At 34.4% G+C, this 24,014-nt stretch overlaps 1 protein-coding gene across 9 annotated transcripts in view; it reads left to right on the top strand.

Moving 5' to 3' along the window:
• The window catches only part of LOC149798606 (4'-phosphopantetheine phosphatase-like), a 79,244-nt gene that overhangs the window by 23,074 nt on the left and 32,156 nt on the right, over positions 1-24,014 (top strand). For all 9 annotated transcript variants that reach the window (XM_089957430.1, XM_089957429.1, XM_089957428.1 and 6 more), the window contains exons 4-7: positions 832-1,049; positions 18,393-18,576; positions 22,060-22,152; positions 23,159-23,321. In XM_089957430.1, the coding sequence (XP_089813556.1) occupies positions 832-1,049; positions 18,393-18,576; positions 22,060-22,152; positions 23,159-23,321 (658 nt within the window). The remainder of the gene's footprint in view (positions 1-831; positions 1,050-18,392; positions 18,577-22,059; positions 22,153-23,158; positions 23,322-24,014) is intronic.

Here is a 24,014-nt window from a genome sequence, read left to right as displayed (position 1 = left end):
AGCCTTAATTGTTCTATATGATCACAATAAGCCTCAGTTGTCCTATTTGATTACAGTAAGCCTCAATTGTCCTATTTGATTACAGTAAGCCTCAATTGTCCTATTTGATTACAGTGAGCCTCAGTTGTTCTAAATCTGATTACAGTAAGCCTCAATTGTCCTGTTTGATTTCAGTAAGCCTCCATTGTCCTATTTGATTACAGTAAGCCTCTATTGTCCTATTTGATTACAGTAAGCCTCAGTTGTCCTATTACAGTAAGCCTCAGTTGTCCTATTTGATTACAGTAAGCCTCAATTGTCCTAAATTGTATTACAGTAAATTTCAATTGTTGTAAAGTTGATTACAGTAAGCCTAATATTTTAATATAGTTACATGCAGTTTGTGGCTTCAGCATGTCATTTGGAGGCATTCTTCATGGACTGTTGCTATTGTTATATCAAGTCAGATAGGTAATAGTTCTTTTTTTGAATCAGCAAAAAGAAGATACCTTTATGCCACAGAAATCAAATACTGATGCTAAACATTAGAGCAAAGTCTGTTCAAAAGGAATATTACCATTATATAGAAACTTTCTCTCTTTTGTTGCATATAATAAGAGATAATTTTCCAACTGTGTCAAGCAGGTGGGTTCAGTTTCAGTAGGTGCCAAAATTTATCAGTGAATCAATGCTGTTTTTTAATACTGAATATTTTATTTTATAAATTTATGGTTTTCTTCAAGTATTGCTTCATTTCTTGTATTATTAACAGTTGAATAATGCTTCTGATATAAAATATGATGATTTTCCTCCGTGCCATTTTTTTTTACCCATGTCAATTCATATTTTCAGACTGAGGATGGAAGCATATACCATGTTTCTGAACAGAATGAAGTCGTAAGTCGACTTCACTTTGTCAAATTTGAGACAAAGTTCATTGAGGGATGTTTGGATTTTATCAAGGAGAAACTGGTGGGATCCAAGGAATTCATGAAAGACAAGTTCATCAAGGTCACAGGTGGTGGGGCATATAAGTATAAGGATCTCATCACATCTAAATTAGGTGTACAGTAAGTATGATTGAATGCATACTTGTCTAACCATATATACTCATGACATGTAAATTAGGTGTACAGTAAGTATGATTGAAAGCATACTTGTCTAACCATATATACTCATGACATCTAAATTAGGTGTACAGTAAGTATGATTGAATGCATACTTGTCTAACCATATATATCCATCACATCTAAATTAGGTGTACAGTAAGTATGATTGAAAGCATACTTGTCTAACCATATATACTCATGACGTCTAAATTAGGTGTACAGTAAGTATGATTGAAAGCATACTTGTCTAACCATATATACTCATGACATCTAAATTAGGTGTACAGTAAGTATGATTGAATGCATACTTGTCTAACCATATATATCCATCACATCTAAATTAGGTGTACAGTAAGTATGATTGAATGCATACTTGTCTAACCATATATACTCATGACATGTAAATTAGGTGTACAGTAAGTATGATTGAAAGCATACTTGTCTAACCATATATACTCATGACATCTAAATTAGGTGTACAGTAAGTATGATTGAATGCATACTTGTCTAACCATATATATCCATCACATCTAAATTAGGTGTACAGTAAGTATGATTGAAAGCATACTTGTCTAACCATATATACTCATGACGTCTAAATTAGGTGTACAGTAAGTATGATTGAAAGCATACTTGTCTAACCATATATACTCATGACATCTAAATTAGGTGTACAGTAAGTATGATTGAAAGCATACTTGTCTAACCATATATACTCATCACATCTAAATTAGGTGTACAGTAAGTATGATTGAAAGCATACTTGTCTAACCATATATATCCATCACATCTAAATTAGGTGTACAGTAAGTATGATTGAAAGCATACTTGTCTAACCATATATACTCATGACATCTAAATTAGGTGTACAGTAAGTATGATTGAAAGCATACTTGTCTAACCATATATACTCATGACATGTAAATTAGGTGTACAGTAAGTATGATTGAAAGCATACTTGTCTAACCATATATACTCATGACATCTAAATTAGGTGTACAGTAAGTATGATTGAATGCATACTTGTCTAACCATATATATCCATCACATCTAAATTAGGTGTACAGTAAGTATGATTGAAAGCATACTTGTCTAACCATATATACTCATGACGTCTAAATTAGGTGTACAGTAAGTATGATTGAAAGCATACTTGTCTAACCATATATACTCATGACATCTAAATTAGGTGTACAGTAAGTATGATTGAAAGCATACTTGTCTAACCATATATACTCATCACATCTAAATTAGGTGTACAGTAAGTATGATTGAAAGCATACTTGTCTAACCATATATATCCATCACATCTAAATTAGGTGTACAGTAAGTATGATTGAAAGCATACTTGTCTAACCATATATACTCATGACATCTAAATTAGGTGTACAGTAAGTATGATTGAAAGCATACTTGTCTAACCATATATACTCATGACATCTAAATTAGGTGTACAGTAAGTATGATTGAAAGCATACTTGTCTAACCATATATACTCATCACATCTAAATTAGGTGTACAGTAAGTATGATTGAAAGCATACTTGTCTAACCATATATACTCATGACATCTAAATTAGGTGTACAGTAAGTATGATTGAAAGCATACTTGTCTAACCATATATACTCATGACATCTAAATTAGGTGTACAGTAAGTATGATTGAAAGCATACTTGTCTAACCATATATACTAACCATATATACCCATCACATCTAAATTAGGTGTACAGTAAGTATGATTGAAAGCATACTTGTCTAACCATATATACCCATCACATCTAAATTAGGTGTACAGTAAGTATGATAGAAAACATACTTGTCTAACCATATATACTCATGACATCTAAATTAGGTGTACAGTAAGTATGATTGAATGCATACTTGTCTAACCATATATACCCATCACATCTAAATTAGGTGTACAGTAAGTATGATAGAAAACATACTTGTCTAACCATATATACTCATGACATCTAAATTAGGTGTACAGTAAGTATGATTGAATGCATACTTGTCTAACCATATATACCCATCACATTTAAATTAGGTGTACAGTAAGTATGATGGAATGCATACTTGTCTAACCATATATACCCATCACATCTAAATTAGGTGTACAGTAAGTATGATAGAAAACATACTTGTCTAACCATATATACTCATGACATCTAAATTAGGTGTACAGTAAGTATGATAGAAAGCATACTTGTCAAACCATATATACTAAACATATATATCCATCACATCTAAATTAGGTGTACAGTAAGTATGATAGAAAGCATACTTGTCTAACCATATATACTCATCACATCTAAATTAGGTGTACAGTAAGTATGATAGAAAACATACTTGTCTAACCATATATACTCATGACATCTAAATTAGGTGTACAGTAAGTATGATAGAAAGCATACTTGTCTAACCATATATACTAAACATATATATCCATCACATCTAAATTAGGTGTACAGTAAGTATGATAGAAAGCATACTTGTCTAACCATATATACTCATCACATCTAAATTAGGTGTACAGTAAGTATGATAGAAAACATACTTGTCTAACCATATATACTCATGACATCTAAATTAGGTGTACAGTAAGTATGATAGAAAGCATACTTGTCTAACCATATATACTAAACATATATACCCATCACATTTAAATTAGGTGTACAGTAAGTATGATAGAAAACATACTTGTCTAACCATATATACTCATGACATCTAAATTAGGTGTACAGTAAGTATGATTGAATGCATACTTGTCTAACCATATATACCCATCACATCTAAATTAGGTGTACAGTAAGTATGATAGAAAACATACTTGTCTAACCATATATACTCATGACATCTAAATTAGGTGTACAGTAAGTATGATTGAATGCATACTTGTCTAACCATATATACCCATCACATTTAAATTAGGTGTACAGTATGATGGAATGCATACTTGTCTAACCATATATACCCATCACATCTAAATTAGGTGTACAGTAAGTATGATAGAAAACATACTTGTCTAACCATATATACTCATGACATCTAAATTAGGTGTACAGTAAGTATGATAGAAAGCATACTTGTCAAACCATATATACTAAACATATATATCCATCACATCTAAATTAGGTGTACAGTAAGTATGATAGAAAGCATACTTGTCTAACCATATATACTAAACATATATATCCATCACATCTAAATTAGGTGTACAGTAAGTATGATTGAATGCATACTTGTCTAACCATATATACCCATCACATCTAAATTAGGTGTACAGTAAGTATGATAGAAAACATACTTGTCTAACCATATATACCCATCACATCTAAATTAGGTGTACAGTAAGTATGATTGAAAGCATACTTGTCTAACCATATATACTCATGACATGTAAATTAGGTGTACAGTAAGTATGATTGAAAGCATACTTGTCTAACCATATATACTCATCACATCTAAATTAGGTGTACAGTAAGTATGATTGAAAGCATACTTGTCTAACCATATATACTCATCACATCTAAATTAGGTGTACAGTAAGTATGATTGAAAGCATACTTGTCTAACCATATATACTAACCATATATACCCATCACATCTAAATTAGGTGTACAGTAAGTATGATTGAAAGCATACTTGTCTAACCATATATACTAACCATATATACCCATCACATCTAAATTAGGTGTACAGTAAGTATGATTGAAAGCATACTTGTCTAACCATATATACTAACCATATATACCCATCACATCTAAATTAGGTGTACAGTAAGTATGATTGAAAGCATACTTGTCTAACCATATATACTAACCATATATACCCATCACATCTAAATTAGGTGTACAGTAAGTATGATTGAAAGCATACTTGTCTAACCATATATATCCATCACATCTAAATTAGGTGTACAGTAAGTATGATTGAAAGCATACTTGTCTAACCATATATACTAACCATATATACCCATCACATCTAAATTAGGTGTACAGTAAGTATGATTGAAAGCATACTTGTCTAACCATATATACTAACCATATATACCCATCACATCTAAATTAGGTGTACAGTAAGTATGATTGAAAGCATACTTGTCTAACCATATATATCCATCACATCTAAATTAGGTGTACAGTAAGTATGATTGAAAGCATACTTGTCTAACCATATATACTCATCACATCTAAATTAGGTGTACAGTAAGTATGATTGAAAACATACTTGTCTAACCATATATACCCATCACATTTAAATTAGGTGTACAGTAAGTATGATTGAAAGCATACTTGTCTAACCATATATACCCATCACATCTAAATTAGGTGTACAGTAAGTATGATTGAATGCATACTTGTCTAACCATATATACCCATCACATCTAAATTAGGTGTACAGTAAGTATGATTGAAAGCATACTTGTCTAACCATATATACTCATGACATGTAAATTAGGTGTACAGTAAGTATGATTGAAAGCATACTTGTCTAACCATATATACCCATCACATCTAAATTAGGTGTACAGTAAGTATGATTGAAAGCATACTTGTCTAACCATATATACCCATCACATCTAAATTAGGTGTACAGTAAGTATGATTGAAAACATACTTGTCTAACCATATATACCCATCACATCTAAATTAGGTGTACAGTAAGTATGATTGAATGCATACTTGTCTAACCATATATACCCATCACATTTAAATTAGGTGTACAGTAAGTATGATTGAAAGCATACTTGTCTAACCATATATACCCATCACATCTAAATTAGGTGTACAGTAAGTATGATTGAAAGCATACTTGTCTAACCATATATACTCATGACATGTAAATTAGGTGTACAGTAAGTATGATGGAATGCATACTTGTCTAACCATATATACTCATGACATGTAAATTAGGTGTACAGTAAGTATGATTGAAAGCATACTTGTCTAACCATATATACTCATGACATCTAAATTAGGTGTACAGTAAGTATGATTGAAAGCATACTTGTCTAACCATATATACTCATGACATCTAAATTAGGTGTACAGTAAGTATGATTGAAAGCATACTTGTCTAACCATATATATCCATCACATCTAAATTAGGTGTACAGTAAGTATGATTGAAAACATACTTGTCTAACCATATATACCCATCACATTTAAATTGTGTACAGTAAGTATGATGGAATGCATACTTGTCTAACCATATATACTCATGACATGTAAATTAGGTGTACAGTAAGTATGATGGAATGCATACATGTCTAACCATATATACTCATGACATGTAAATTAGGTGTACAGTACGTATGATGGATTGCATACTTGTCTAACCATATATATTAACCATACATACTCATGATGTAAATTATGTGCACAGTAAGTATGATGGAAAGCACACTTGTCTGACCATATATAGTAACTATATATACTCATGTACAAGTCATATCCAACTGCAAACTGCATAGACCCAGATCTGCTGGCACATTATGTTTTGACAGATCAGGGTTTGTGTTGTTTTCATTTGGAGCCAACGTATAAGCAAATACTTAACACATTAACCCCTAGTGACAAGTTAATGTTGCAGGAGATAGTAGCCTACTGCCGAGTTCTGTAGCATCATGGTCATGCATGATACACTAAAGTGGGTGGTATTATAGAAAGGTAGACAGATGTAGCTCTACAATGATACCAGATAATCTGGAATTTCTAGTTGCACTACAAAATACAGAGGGAAAAACCTCAAGTTTTGGCCCCAATTTTTTTCTTCCCAAAATTGGCCCGTGGTCGGGATCCGATTTTGTGTCCAGGTTTTAGACTTTTGGTCTCAGATCTAAGGCAAACCGGTATGAACTGCAAACAGACAGATGAACCTTTGCAAAAAGTAGAATAAGATGGGCATTTGGAATAAAGAGTGGTCTTAATACAAAAATAATGGCTCCGTTTAGCCAAAAAAAAAAAGAACTTCAACTTTTACCCTTCTGCCCATGCGCGAGCCAAATAGCCAATGAAAAACGATGTTTCTAACACAACTAGGAAGTCTGTTATTGAAAGATCACCTTTGATTTTGTGTTTTTGGATCTATTCAGAAATAGCTTTCAAAATGTGTTTCCTACTCGAATTTCAGGCAAAAACGACAAAAACCTCCAGGGGTTAATGTATTAACAGTAATTATCATACTCTTAGTTGGAGTGTCCAATCATCATTATCTGACATATTTTGTTGCCACTAAAAATGTTAAAGTGATTGTTCACTAAATGGATTCAGTTTGTGAATGACTTTTAAGACATAATTCCCATTTGTGACATTGTTAAAACTGTTGTTTGATAAACAGATGTCAGATAAACAAGACTGCACAGTAGATAATGAGACATCGGAATGAGATATGGTAGAGATAACAGCTTCAACAGTTTTAAGATTTTGGTGTCAAAGATTAGTGTAAAAGCTTTCTAATGTCATAAACATAAACTATAGTTTACTTCAGTTGTTTTTCTGTCAGATACCTAATCACATTAGGGATTAAACTCAGTTGCATCATTGAAAGACAAAAAAATATCTTTCTGTGTATAGCACATAGATGAATGGAAGCAACTCTTGAAGGTTAACTCCCCTATATTCTTTCTTGGTGGCTGCCAGTATTGCAGATGTGACCAGTTTCAGCTTTTGCTTTCAACTGTAAACAGTACTACTTAGAATCGATTGAAAGTTGACTTAATTTTGACCATCCACCATTTCATTTCAGTGGTATAGTAGTTCTAAGACATTATACGTTTTGCATAAAAGATTTTTATGATTTCCTATGAATTATTTTGTATTTTTTCATTTTTTATATCTTTCATTATTGTCTATGTGATGCAAATTTCACTGCTTTGCTCTCTTATATTTCAATTTAATGCACTTCTCAGGTTGTCTTGGTAATGTGGGTTCACCTTTATTTCAATAATTTACACATTTGTTTCATACACAGGGTTCACACGGTACCTTGAAAAGTACTTGAATTACAATTCATCCTTGAAAAGTACTTGAAAATAACTTTTACCTTGAAAAGTACTTAAAAAATAAGCCTCGGTCCTTGAAAAATATATAATTAATCGACAGACAAATGTACGAAAGTTTCTTTTCATACCATTATGTCATGTAATCGAAATAAAACTGTTTACTATTGGGTGGTTTACAACATGTGACCAATCAGATAATTGCACATGGACCTGATTATAGAGAGGATTAAAAAGTGCGCGAATCTTTTCCAACAATCCTTCTTTGTCAGTTTTTTTTCTATGGCAGCGGTACATCTTTGTAGTTTAGATCATGCTGAATCAGCTTTTCAAACTCTAGAAACAAAAGATAATGAAAAATATCCACAGACATTGTCACAATTTGTTCTTATTGTACATCCAAGCTTCTGATTTTTGGCATACAATCTAAAATTTGGAAGTCTGCTGGAAGTCTATATTGACTTCTTTGGTGTCACAAGTAAACTTTGAGCATAAATTATTTCTATATGCCTGTTAACAGAAAGGCTGCTTTCTGCACAATGTACTTACATCTGTGTGTAAATGTACCTGTACAATTTTGTACTTACATCTGTGTGTAAATGTACCTGTACAATTTTGTACTTACATCTGTGTGTAAATGTACCTGTACAGTTTTGATGAGCCATCACATGACAGCAGATTTAAAAAATTAGATGCAGTGACATGCTGCATACTTTCGCAACAGACAATTTTATCATGCATCAAAATTATTCCAGAAATCGATTTTTTCTGCCGCTGACAACTTCAGATATGCATAAATTATGCATATCACTATATACAAGGTCGGTTGATGTGCTTTTGTGAAGTGTGTCAGAGAAGGTGGGCTTCAGCAATCTCTGTAAACTCCAATCGCTACCATAATTCAGGAGGCTGCATTCACACCTGCCAGAGGATAAACATGTACATGGCATTGAGAATATGGAAGATTAATATGGGTATTTTTCTGCAAGAGCCTACCCATTTCACTTGGAGCAAAATGCCTGGGAAGTGTGTGTTCAACCCTAATTCGTGTCAAAAAAAAGAATACAAAACCTGGTAATTAATTTCCCATATACTTGAAAGTGAAATAATGGTGGATTATTCCTCCAAAATGAAACATTCTACAAATTTGCCTTTGCCAAATAACAGGGCTATCAACTATGAATCTCAATCAGAATATCCATCCTGTTGATTTTTGTAAGTGTTGTGCATTTATTCATCTCATCTGATTTATTGGATATTATCAGTCACATAGCAATGTCTTAGACTGACAGTAGACCAGGCCATTTTTACATGAAACAAAAATTTTCCATCAGTTTTGAGTAATTAACTGCTGCTGATTTCCGTTATTGTCAATTAGTGGCCAATAATGTTTTTTACTGGCCCATCACTGTTAGTGCTTAGCCTTATTTGCTATGTAATCTCTACAGTTGTTTTTGTTCTTCATATAAAGATCTGAATTCATTTGTTTTTTCTTAGAAATAAAGTGTTGTTATTCTCCTAATTGTTTTTTTTAATTCTCTATTATAAAGTCTCAAGCCTATTGTGCCACTATTAGAAAGCCCCTTGTCAGGAAATTACAACATTCTAACTAATCCTTTAAATGGTCATTGATAAATATACCTAAAGTGCACTGGGCATCGGGTCCTTGAAACAGTTGGATAGAGTCCTTGAAAAGTCCTTGAATGTTGTCACACCAAAGGTATATGAACCTGATATCCTTGTTTGCTTTACTCTTTCATTACAGCAATGGCAATAAAGTGCAAGAAGTGCAGACTGTTTAAGATTGTAGATGACAATCATGTGACTGCTTGACTGTCCTACATCATGTGTTCATGTTCAGACACATGTAAGATATGTTTGCTATGGATAGAAGATGTCTTGTCCAACATCTTACAAAAGGCAGCAAGGGCCAAGAAAAATAAGCATGACATTTTAGGTCTCCACCCCACTTTAGCATCTTTAAGGAGTTTTAGGGAGGATGATGAGCTGTGACGATGCCAAAAACAGTGCTGGCAGTGACTTTGACCACAGACCTCTTGAACGCCGTAACTAGTGATTCCAATCAAGTACTGAATGATTCATATTTTGCAACAGGTTTTGTCATCAAATATGTCAGTGAGTGAATTGGACACAAATATAAATTTTATCCCCACTAGGTACTAGTCACTTTATTTTCCCATGCATGGTTTTGGAAATATTGAACTTTGGCATGTGGGATGACCATTTGACTTTGTCACCCAGCCCAGCCAACTTGTCATTTTTCATCGACCATATGACCACACAACCAGCCATCAGGACCAACCATCTTTGCGTTACGGGGCAAACTGGCTTTACATCTAGGTGATACTATCTCATCATTGTCCTGTGGTATGTTGTAAGAGCAAGAGGAGTACATTCTCCATTGTCAACTGGGGGGACAAGATGGGCATGCCCAAACATTTAATTCCAACCATGGAATGGATGCAGTTTAGCTTCAAGGCCACAGTCACAGAGATTGATACAATTTTGCCTTCATCAGAATGATTTCCTCCACCTGCAATCAATCTTACTGATAAAGTCGGTGCCTATGTGGATGTCAGTAATCCATCATTTAGAATTTTGTCATCAAAGATTGTGAAAATTATTAGGCATCTCAGATAAAATTTGCAACCCTGGTAACTCCAGAGACTTCTTTTTGGTGAGTCAGATGCCCACAACTTTTTAACCAAACTGAAACAAATTCCATATGGTACCTTGCATAGACATGGTTATTTCAATCTTACAATGTGTCTGCTCTACTATGTTATAGATTGGACAGACAGGTATTAATCCTACATTAGAATTGGTCAGGATCATTGTATAGACTTCCTCTCAACTTGACCTCGCATCCCAGAAAGGCCACAAGTTAAAACGCATGGGATTTATTTGGTGTATGCCTTTATGGCCTCTTGTAGTATGGACTTGATTAGAAGAGATGTACTCCTGGGTTCTTCTTAAGCCAAATCATGCGGTGAGATTGCACTGCCTCGCTTTTGGTTATCCCCTTCTGTTTAGGGGTTGAATTGAGGTCAGAAAGCAATTGGCACAAGAGTTATCCTTCAGTTATCAATGCAAGCTGGCGTCTTTGTGCAACCCCATCAGAGAACATACTAGAAAAGTAACAATGAAAGTCAGAAATCACAAGTATTTCTCAGCAGTAGCAGAATTTGCATGGCCAAGAAAATTTTCATTGCCAAGTGAATTATAGGCAGCCATATGCCCTTAACTTTTGCAAGCAGGCAGGGAGGGGGAGAGAAATCGAGGTATTTTCATTCCCCAGGCCTCCCGTCAATCATCAGTGGCATGCAGTTCCTCCTGCCTGCTGGAGACCCACCTATGGGTGACAGACCCCTCCTTTTTTGCAAGGTTTGGATGAACCTATTCCCTGAAAATGATTGGGTGATGCAAGATCTTTTTCTTTTAGGTCTTTGAATTTTTTCAGTCCCTTCATGATTGAACTCACAAGTGAAGGCAGATATTCTACAGAAGCTTGTACTCCAGAATTCTGGTTATGAAATCCAGTGGCAAATTGGGACCTGTGATCAACTTTTGTGAATCAATCAATTTATTTCTGCCCCATAATTCCAGATGGAGATGGCAGAGTTTGCCCATCTTTCAGTGCAACACAACAAACACAAGATCAGTCTTGATGTTTGTGATGCATATTTTCACATACAGATTGATGTGACATCTGGATCTTTAGGATGCTTGTTTTCACATACAGATTGATGTGGCATCTGGATCTTTGGGATGCATGTTTTCACATACAGATTGATGTGGCATCTGGATCTATGGGATGCATGTTTTCACATACAGATTGATGTGGCATCACCTAGGAAGCTTCACTTTAAGGTGGATAATCAATGTAGAGAAATCAAACCTTATCCCCGTCTCAACATTCATTCCAAATAGATATGGTTTTCTTAACACATGTCAACTTGGTAATCTTTCCCCAAATATATTGAAAGTATATTTCAGGTGTTGGAGGTGTCAACCAGGACATTTATTTTGGCAAGGGAGTTTTTTTTAACTCCTTGTCCTATCGAATGCAGCAATGGGCCTGTTACTCCTCTGCTGCCTTTGAATGAGCCTTCTGCACGTGGTCTTTCGACTTATTGATGTCTGATCTTGGGTTATTTAGATCACGATATTACAGTCTCAACCAATATCAAACACACACTTCTACAGTGGTAAGACATGGTGTGGCAAGCAGCTGAAATTCACTTAGAAACCCATCAGGTGTAAAGAACAAATCTGTTGAGATGACTGAGTTGGATAGAGAAGTGCATTTGCTTCTGGACTTTATGATGGTCACTGGCAAGAGGACATAGCAAAAATAGTTCATATCAACCTCTTGGAAATGAAGGCCATTCTCAATGGCTTCTGTGCTTGGGTGGAACACATCATGGTAAGATGGTCCTGATAATGTCCGACAATTTGGTCATTGTAACATACCTTTTCAAATTGGGGGTGGGGGATGAAATCACCAGACCTCTGCCTGCTGGAATGGGAATACTTTCATTGTTGTTTCCAGTTACCCACTAGATATTCAAGTCTGACAAATCCCATGCAGGCTTAGTGTCTGGACTGACTCATTATCATGGAGAGGCCAACTGTCTCTCCATCTGTGAAATGAGCCTGCCCTCTTGTTCAGACTGATACTAGACCTATTTGCGACGAGGTGGCACAATAAAACTACCCACATTCATCTCCCACATTTCCAGACCCGGAAGCATGCATTTTCAATGCTTTCTCAGACAAGTTGTATGGAATATGGGAATATGCTTTCCCTTCATCAGTTCTGATTATAAAAAATATTCAGAAAATGTAGGCCACAGCTGCAAAACTTTTCTGATATCCCCTTTATCATGGGACAAATCTAGATCAATGAAATGTTTGATCTAGCATGCTGCTCAAACAGCCTTGATTGCCACTATTTCATATGTGACCAGATATAATCTTTTCACACGTGGCTCTTGTCAGGGAATCCCTGTGCAAATTGGAGTTCAGAGCTTGAATCATGACGAAGATCACAACAGCTAGAAAGCCCTCCACTTTGAAGGCATGCAAGGGGAAATGATGTCATTGACATCACACCATTCTCAGCCTCCATTCCTGAACTGGCAAACTTCTTTCTCTTTCAAGCTGAGGTAAGGAAGTTAGCGCCTGTCACAATCAAGGGATACTGTTCCATGATCTCATATATGTCTAGATATCATGGAAGAGACAACATTGGTCGCAACAAGGACCTTTCTAACTTTACAACTTGCTGTTAAATTTCAACGTATCCAGACCATGCTCACTCAACTTGATTCAAAATAGAACCTCTTTTGGGTCTTGACATGGCTCAACGTGACTAAGTTCAAGCCCCTGCCATTCAATCTTCTGAAATAGCTACCATAAAAGACTTGCTTCCTGATATCACTTGCTTTATCATGCAGTGAACTATAAAATGTTTTGTTCCAATGGCTCATCAGTTCTAATGATACATCCTGATTTCATTTCTAAGAACAGGTCATTAGGCAACCATCAAATAACTATTCATGCTCTCTCACCTTGATCGACACACTGAGAGAAGCAAAGCTGCAGGATCCCATTCATACCCATAGATACCCATAGAATATCTGCAGCAGCTGTAAAAGAAAATTCATTCTGCAGGAAAGCGTGACATAACCCCACAAAAGCTGACCAATTGACTAAAGGGAGTTATTAAATTGGTATACTCTAAACTCTCACAGGATCAGGCATGATTTCTGAAATACGAGTGATTTCCACAAGCCTGGCTTTTGGACATATTGTCTCAATTTGAGACAGCGGAATCATTAGAATGGCATCCCCAGTCTACCATTTATAACTTCTGTTTGTGTGACATGGCCTTACAGACGACAGAGCTGTGCAGTTGCGACATCCAGTTCATGAAAAGCACAACCTCAGACCCGGGCATGTGCTTGCAACTTTTTCTGATTCAACTGGGAAAATTTCAAATATAAGGCAATAACCAGGTATAATGTACCACAGCAATATATCACACACATGTATAAACACCTTGCCTTTGTTCTGAATGTCCTCGTGACCCTGATTTGGGTTGCAACGTAGAAGTTTGGAACCACTGCTATAGAGTGACACAGGTCAGGTTGGATGCTATAGAGTGACACAGGTCAGGTTTGATGCTATAGAGTGACACAGGTCAGGTTTGATGCTATAGAGTGACACAGGTCAGGTTTGATGCTATAGAGTGACACAGGTCAGGTTTGATGCTATAGAGTGACACAGGTCAGGTTTGATGCTATAGAGTAACACAGGTCAGGTTTGATGCTATAGAGTGACACAGGTCAGGTTTGATGCTATAGAGTGACACAGGTCAGGTTTGATGCTCAGCATACCCTACTCCTTTTACTTATTAAGTTACTGTTCGTGTGATCGGATAATGTATTTGATGGAGAAAGCTAATTTTCTAGTAAGTTATTTTTTATCATAATACTAATCAAATTACATGATGAAACTTTCCTTCTTTTCTTCCCACATTGCCAGACTTAGCATAAGTTTTAAAAGGATATATCCAGGATAGCAATAGCCACCTATCAGGAATATAGAAGTTAACTTATAAAAGTTGTTTCCCTTTCTGTACATCAGCACACCTCCACACCCACCCACCCACTTACCTACCCACCCCCACACATACATGCATACATATAGAGAGAGAGAAAGAGAGAGCTCTCCCCCACTATAACATGGTAGTCGGGGTTCATAACTGCAGACCAAGTTATGTACCAAACAGCAGTATAGAAAAAATGAAAAAAAATGAAAAACATGTTGAGTGTACACGTGTTGGGGGATGGAGGTAAACAGAATGCCTGTCAAATATATAGTAATACTGTTAGTTTTTGTAAATTGTGTAAACTATGAGGTTTTCTTTCGCTGCATTTTAATTATACATTTAATTATGACTGGCATTAATAATTAAAAGAAGTAAATAAAAATGGACCAAGCTTTATATTTGTTTTTTTTTCAACCTATCTAGTCATACATGTGATTAAAAACAATGATATAAACACCTCATTTTTAATAAATATACTTCCAGCTATAATTTCTTTTAGTGGGATTAAAAATGTTGTAATCACTTGCCAAAAAAATAACTAAATGCAGCCTGATGTTAAAATTAAGAGGTCACAATCACATATGTTAAAATTAGGTCACAATGACATATTCACCACCTCCACAACTATTTTGCAATTATTAAATGAACGTCTATCAGAAACAAGTGCACTGAGTAATGTCAAGTCACCATATCATATCTCTATCTTAAAGGTTACTGGCCACCTACATTATACAAATGTGTGATATTATTATAGTCATAAAAAAGGCATTTGTTATGTATGTACACCATAAAAATATTTAATTATAATTTAAAAATCCGCGTTTTAAAAATGAAAACTTATTCGGCAATCTCCGTAAACAATCAGTAGTTCTGCGTGCAAATAATGGATATGACGTACATTTATCCCTTCTATTCAACCTAGCCATTCAGGAGTTTAATTTCCCCACGTAAATGTCTGTGTGATATATCTTACGACCATGCTTTTGTAGATAAATATGGTGCACTGTGTTGCATATCGATGTAACCAAAAGAGTGATGATGGGACAAAAGGGTTCTTTTTTTGTCCAAAAGACCATGTTTACCAGAAGAAGAAAAAAAGTGGATTGAAGCTGTGGGATCAAATAGGGTGAGGAATGGGAAAGATCTACCATGTATGCTGGATTATAGTCAATTTGGCCCAAGACAATTCTGCCCAAATTGGGTCGAAATTAAGACAGTTGGTCCCAACTCAAAAGACAATTCAACTCAACAATACTGTGAACATGTTCTTTTCCTTCAACAACAATTAGATACTATGTAAGATATATATATATATATATATATATATATATATATATATATATATATATATATATATATATATATATATATATATATATATATATATATAATTTATGTAGGACAAAATGTTTTTGACAATTTTTATAGATTATAACATAGAATAGGTTTAAGGAAAAAATTGAGCAGATTTAAACAGACCAAACTATCCTGGTATTCTTTAAAAAAAAAATAATCATACTTTGTAACGTACTAATATATATATATATATATATATATATATATATATATATATATATATATATATATATATATATGAGAGAAAACAAACACTGACATATCTTGTTCATTCTCATTAAAGTATTTATTAATTTTTTTAATGTTAAAAATATATATGCATCTGCACAACAGCATTCTCAATTAAGTCTTCCAGTCAAATTATCAATATTGATTTATAAAACAATATTTAACAGATAATATTCTACAGAATACGCATACATTTTTCTAATAGTAGCGTACATAAGATATTAGAACAAATATATTTAAGTTTAGGCTTCAAGTTGTAACACTGCTGCATATAATACACACTCGGTTAGATGAAGAGAGAGAATATTGCTGAGCATATTGTCAGTGTTTAGTTGCTGCAATATGAAGCTCTTACCAGTTAATTTTTTTTGTTTTTATTTTTCAAGTTGGCGTCTTAGTGTGTGCTCACGTAGACTGAAAGCTTGTCATTACTAATCAATATCGTCAGTCATATTTGCTCCATTATTCCATACCAGTAAGAAAGGAAATAATTTTGTGTTGAATTTGTGCCTCCTCACCCAACCACCCCAGCACAGTACAATAAAATAAACACTAATTTGAAATTAAAATGAATGAAACTAACCTTACATTGTTATCATTTCCTTCCTTTTTCATCATGCAAAATTTATTATAAAAAAATATATCCACGAACTCCTTACATGCAGCAGATGCCGATTGGCGTATGCATCCTTACTGTAGTGTGTATCGCTTATATCGGATAACAATATTGCGAAAGAGATGAGAATATTACCCAATTGCTTGAAGGCACCTGCCATTCATGCATGATTAGTTATAAGGTGTAAAATGACCAATATTGTGTTGCATCCTGGTTAACTTCATGAAGGTATCTTGCAAATAAAAATCATTATTTTAAAATACATTCACTGTAAGTGCAAATGATAATCTTTTCCCTAGCATGGGTTACAAAAGTATCAAAGCAAAGTTATTGTTGTATATACTATTTACCCTGTAAATATCAATTATGATTACATATGGCAAACAAATAGAAGCCCAGGTGATGAATAAACACAACTAGCAGCGAGCAGTAAACTCCTTGCTTAAACTCACGAGGGGATATCAAATACAAAGGTTATTTTATTACAAAGCAAGCCAACCCCGGAAACTGTCTTTGGGTTCTTTTAAGTGTGCCAATTTATTTTATGACATCAGCCAACATCAAGAATCTAACTTTGGATTCTTTAAATTGTGTCAATTTTATTTTTTTTACAAAGTCTGCTGACAAAGGAAAGCCAGCATTGATTCCTTTTCACCTGTTTTAATGGGAATTTTGAAAATAAATTGAAACAATGGAACAGTTTTGAAAGTGACACAATCTAGTGCATCATGCACACACATCAGTATAAGGCTGAACAGTAAATTAGTTTTCAGTAGTTTCATATGTTCCCAATCCATATTTTAAAGTGTTTTATTTTTTGACAAGAAGATGCATGTACTTCATCTTGTGGGGATAAATGTACGTCATTTCCAGTTGGCTTCCTCTTTAGGTGGGAAATCGTAGTTGTGGGGAAGTAACAGTGTTGTGTTCATCTATTTCAAGTAATTATTATTTCTTGATTGCACTTGATATTTTTTAAAATTCTTTTTGTGCGATTGTAACTACTTTTAATCGTGTAATGCAAAAGAAAAAATGTTAGAGTATGGCCGGTGACCTTTAAAGCAGTAGTTTTGCAACATACACATGCATGTCAAATTGGGCATGGCAACATTATCCTCATCTTTTCTTTGAAAATTGAAACAGCAAAACTTGATGTATCCATTTCATTACAATCCGTGACAAGACCAATGCTATATGCCGGATTATTATATGCCAGGGTGCTTTTTTGTGTGATTATTATTTTTTTTGATATGCCATATGTATATACTATGGTGCTTTTTTGTGTTATTATTATTTTGTAATGATATGCCATATGTACACATATCAGTCAGTTCCAGCTGCAAATTGCATAGATCTAGATCTGTTGTCACATAATGTATTATATGTATTCTGTCACATAATGTAACAGCAGATCTGGTCTACTTCTTTTATGTGCAAGCATATACAGTACTATATGTATTCCAGGGTAGATAAAGAAGATGAAATGGAGTGCCTGATAAAGGGCTGTAACTTTTTGTTGAAAAACATCCCAGATGAAGTTTTCATATATCAGCGACATGGATCACCAGAATACAAATTCCAGGGAGTGGACCATTACGTATTTCCCTACCTCCTAGTAAATATAGGCTCAGGAGTCAGCTTGATCAAGGTAAGTATTGTACAAGTAGTATATAGCTTGGTCAAAGTGAACATGCTATTTAACCATTCATGGCAAAAAAAAATTTAAGGTTCTAGTCCACTCCTCATATCTGACATTGGTGGGTACATACTTTGTTAATACAGCAATAACGAGTTAGCAGTGAGTACATTGCATGCTAAGTACATCAATGCATATATACTTCCATATTTGGCTATCACCCTGTGGTTAATTTTGATGGATGATGGGGATTTTAAGTTAAAGGGAGATTACTTGAAAGTGTACAAAACATACCATTTCTCAAATAATCAAGAATATAAGACATTAAATAATTATTCAGGCTGTTTAATTGAGGTGACAATTATTTGATGGTAGTATGGCATATTAATTTTGGGCTGTTCCAGTATCATATCCATAGTGCCCAATATGTACATCAAATTTTAGAATTATATTGTTGCTCTTTGGGCTACATGAAAAAAAACAAAAACAATATGGCAGCCTAGCCCACATTTGGTAATCCAGAGATGGAATTTTCAGAGAAACTGGTAACTTTATGATTTCCTTAAGACGTAAGAAAATTTATTTAACATGGGTATTGAAACAAACAATATTACCTCTGAAGAGTTATTTCTTCAACAGTCAGCTAAAAGCATATACTGATGGAGCAACCATAGTATTTTAGACATATGGATACAGTGATATCTCACATAAAGGACAGATGTTACAATTACTGTGACACATATATATCACAGATTTAGGGCAGAGATGTTACAATTACACTGATACATAGATATCATGGATAAAGGGGAGAGATATTATAATTACACTGATACATAGATATCGCAGATAAAGGACAGATATGTCACCATTAAATTGATACTCTGATATCACACATGAAGGACAGAGACATTACCATTAAAATGGTACACAGATATACACATGAAGGAGATGTTACCATTAAATTGATACATATCACAGATAAAGGACAGATGTTACCATTAAAATGGTACACAGATATTACACATGATGGAGATGTTACCATTAAATTGATACATATCACAGATAAAGAACAGATGTTACCATTAAAATGATACATATCACAGATAAAGGACAGATTTTACCATTAAAATGGTACATATCACAGATAAAGGACAGCTGTTACCATTAAAATGATACATAGATATCACACATAAAGCACAGAGACACTGTCCATGGCCAAACTTAGAGGCAAAGAAGACCAGATCTACATAAAAACAAATTCTGAATTGTACACAGATAAAAAATGGACTTAAATTTAAAAAACACCAAACTCTGAACTAGGAGCTCAGTTTAAAAAAGTATAAAAAAGGGAATTGGAGTTAAATTTAAGACATCTAAAATGAGTAAAATTAAAAACTAATTAGTCTGCAAGTTCTATTAACAATTACTTCATAATACATCAACATTTGAAAGCTGAAAGAAAAATACAAAAGACAAGCTTTATGTTGTTTAAGAAAACAATATGCGCAAAGGCTACACTGTGACCCCTACTATGTTTGGCAGGCTTTTCTTGACATGGGGAGCAGCAGACCTGAAAGCAGCTTTCCCATACCTTTCTGTTGTCACCCTAGATAACTCCAAAATGTAGTTGTACCTGAACTTATAACGAGTTTGTTTCTCACCCAATGTAGATTTTAAACAAATATATTTGTCCCTGAGCTTACAATTAGTGGTCTTTTGAATAAGGTTTAAGAAATATCAGGATGCCATGCAATATAAGGTTTTATAAACTTCTAATGCCGTTGTTAAAAGTCATTTTAAATGCAATGATGTTGACCTGTCCTTGTAAGAAACAGGAGCTATTATTGACTTTGTTAATGAATTTAGACTTGTAGTTTATTCTAACTTACATGAGTGAATTGTAGCACAATTTCAATTTAATGTTAGTTACCTACATGTACACATAAATACATTGAGTTGTCACAAGGTTGTCACACATGTTTCACTTGTATTCTCACTAATGTGAGTGGTACTTCAAGCACACTGAGCCTGTTAGAAGAGGTAGATCTTGTTTAATTATGCCATAAAAGAAGGAAAGGACAAAATCTCAGCTTAATCTGTCATCCAGGATACAGTTGGTTATCCACATGGCACAAATAATCTAACCAAACACCAAATGAGTTTCATATTCATATCTAGACAACAGCATTCAGGAATAATTGTCGCCTAACTGACATCAGTTTGACCTGGTGGGACTTGTAGTGAAAGCACAATACAGTCATTTCTGCTGAATTTGCAGCTGAGACATTTTTCTATAAGCCATGTACAGGCATATCTGTATGATAGCTCTGGCTCATATTTCTCATGAGATTTGATGCTGCTTCCTTAGGGGACTGGAGTGTGGTCCTTATATGGGGTAAGGGGATGTAACTTCCTTCACCTCTTACCTTATCTTGTATATTATGATAAAGTGATATATATGAAGAAGAACACAATTTTTAAGGAAGTTATCTTCATTTAATAATCCTTACCCAATCATTTCATAGCCTATCAGTAATTATACCAAAACCTGATGGGAGTGTGCACATAGACTTAGAGAATAATATTTAAACCTGACTAGGCATGCTCATAAACTCCTGTAGTAACTTTCAAAATGTACCAGACCATAAAACATATGTTAGTTCACCTAAAAGATATGTCTGATAAGATATTTTTTAGACCTATCACATTAAGCATGAAGGACAGGGTGAAAGTCACAACTATATTGGTAAAATGGAAAGGACATTGAAAGCCAGATGCAATGAACATAGAAATGTTCAAGCTAGCGTGAAGTATCCTGTCACATCCACAAAGTTAACCCTGGCCATAATGTAACTTGGAACTCAGTAAAAATCCTAGATCGAGAACAAGCCTGGTTTGAGCAGGGGGTTAAGGAATCGATCTACATCCATGTGCATAAACCAATGCTGAACAGGGATTGGGGCTATTACTGTTCCATATCTGGGACAATCTGTTAACATCGCTCACCATTCCATTGAGCAATGTTAAAAGTAAGTAGAGATTAAATCAGGCTGCTGATGAAGTCCTTAGCATAAGGACAAAAGCTTCAGGTTAACTTTCTCTTTACTGTTTGTGTATTTGGTTGAAATTTTAAAATATTGTCAAATATCCAGTAGTAACTGATATATTGACAGATTTTTGCACCGGCCCCTCTCCTCATGGGGAGATCACTCATATCTGACTTCCACCCAGGCTTGCAAACAATTTTTGGCACTTATGTTGCTAAATACAAGTTTTTGAGATCTGGATTTGTGAGATAGAGATTGTACTCCTATTTTACCCCAAAAAATGTTTTTCTTATGGAATATTTTTCTTTGTATAGCTGGGGGAGCTATTCAGCATTATTTCATACAGACCATTTTTTCCTTAGGGAATTTATGGCATATGTTCAGATCATCTATGCTGAAGTAGAGCATGCTTTTTAAGTAGATTTGTTTTTTACTTTTTATGAACCAGGTAGAATCAGAAAGCAAATGTCAACGTATTGGAGGAACCTCAACAGGAGGAGGCACTTTTTGGGGTCTAGGTTCTATCCTCACAGGGGCAAAGGTATGTGCAATATGTTTTTGCCCCACATATCAATCTAGAGGCACTGGTGTCACTTTTTTAATAGTGTTTGCAGTGTCAGGAATGGTAGAATCCTTAATGTTACGGTTCTGAATTTAAGTTTTTTAAAATCATATATTTTTCAGCATTGCTTTAATATCTTAAAGTTTGTAATTTGGTGTTCTTTACTGATTCAATTTTACCGTAGAACAAGTGGAATATATCACGGACCATTGATCAAGATATTGATTGAAGGGCATAGTCTTATTCTTCAGAGATTCTGCATGCCATAGTTGTGTTTAATTTAGCTATATTAATGAATTGAATCACTTGAATGCTATACTGTGTTCAGCTCGAGTGTCTGTATAGTTGTCAATGAGACCATTTACATGTGAAACCTGCAAGTTTCATGTTGTGATCAACTGTAGTGAGATAAAATAAGCAATTGAATTATCGTGACTAGGAACAACAGACGAGATAGTCCTGATTGTAATGACGGTATTTGCAATGAATTGTGACCTTGCTTCAGCCAATTCATGCTAGCAACTGTTGGTGTAGAAAAGCACGGCAGGATGCCTGCTTATTAGAGGATCAGTAACACTAGAAATGACCTGGTAACAGATCTGCTAGCCCGATTCCATTTACAGATCCAACACCACATTCCTCAGAGCCTTTGTCATTTGCATATGCAAGGCATACAGCCAATAGCCCCAATGAAATCATTACAAACATTTAACACAAAACTTCACCTTGTATGATATCATAATTAACACAATTGTCATTGAAATTATATATATATATATATATATATATATATATATATATATATATACATACATACATACATACACACACATATATATATATATATATATATATATATATATATATATATATATATATATATATATATATATATATATATATATATATATATATATATATATATATTGGATAAGCTTGGTATAAGTTGTATTCTGGGACTAAAATCTATTTCTTATGCCATTAGACATTTGATGAGTTGTTGGAGTTGGCAGAGAGAGGTGACCATAGAACTGTGGATATGCTTGTGAAGGACATCTATGGTGGTGCATACAGCAACATTGGCTTACCTGGAGATGTTATAGCCAGTAGCTTTGGCAAAGCAGCACGCTCACCTAAAGACTCGGACAGTAAGCTTTAAAATATTCATGTTTCCTGGAATCCGTTGGGTTTTAGTTTATCCTTAATAGCTTGATATTAATTAATAAGCCCATAGTTGAAGCTGGCCCATCCCAAACTTTTATAACATTTTGGCAAACTTTCATTCAAGAAATCATTATTTGCCAATAAGCCCACCCCCTACTTTTAATTAATTTATAAGATGGTCCCCAGGGCCTTTCATAAGGGAAAATACTGTAATTTATCTTTTACAAAGAAAACAAATACATCTACTTAGATCTTTTTTTCATACAGCCCATCACTTACATAATTTGAACTGGATTTTTAAACAAAAAATTGTTAAGAGCATTTTGTATTACCCCATATTCATATAAAATTAAATATAGATGCCTTCCAGCTCGCACCCACACCATCACCACCACTTATTCTGGAATGGTCTTCTTGCAGTACGGTATAAATTTAAACCAGATAAGACCATAATGTGTCATGGATCCAAATTAGCATTGATCCACGATGTCATGGTTTGGGATTGTGCTGGTGGATCACTGAACCCCAGCTGTCACTAATCTATTTGAGCAGTGAAATTTAACTGTCAGTTGCTATCGTAACATTTAAGTAGTGGTGATGAGTCAGCATTCCCTTCAATGGTTAATTAATCAGTTTATTGTATTAATTAATGACCTACCAATATCCTTCACATGACA

This window comes from Sinohyriopsis cumingii, chromosome 5 (genome assembly GCF_028554795.1).
Source record: "Sinohyriopsis cumingii isolate HCF-2022 chromosome 5, ASM2855479v2, whole genome shotgun sequence".
Classification (NCBI taxonomy): domain Eukaryota; kingdom Metazoa; phylum Mollusca; class Bivalvia; order Unionida; family Unionidae; genus Sinohyriopsis; species Sinohyriopsis cumingii.
This window is presented reverse-complemented; position numbering and strand designations above follow the sequence as displayed.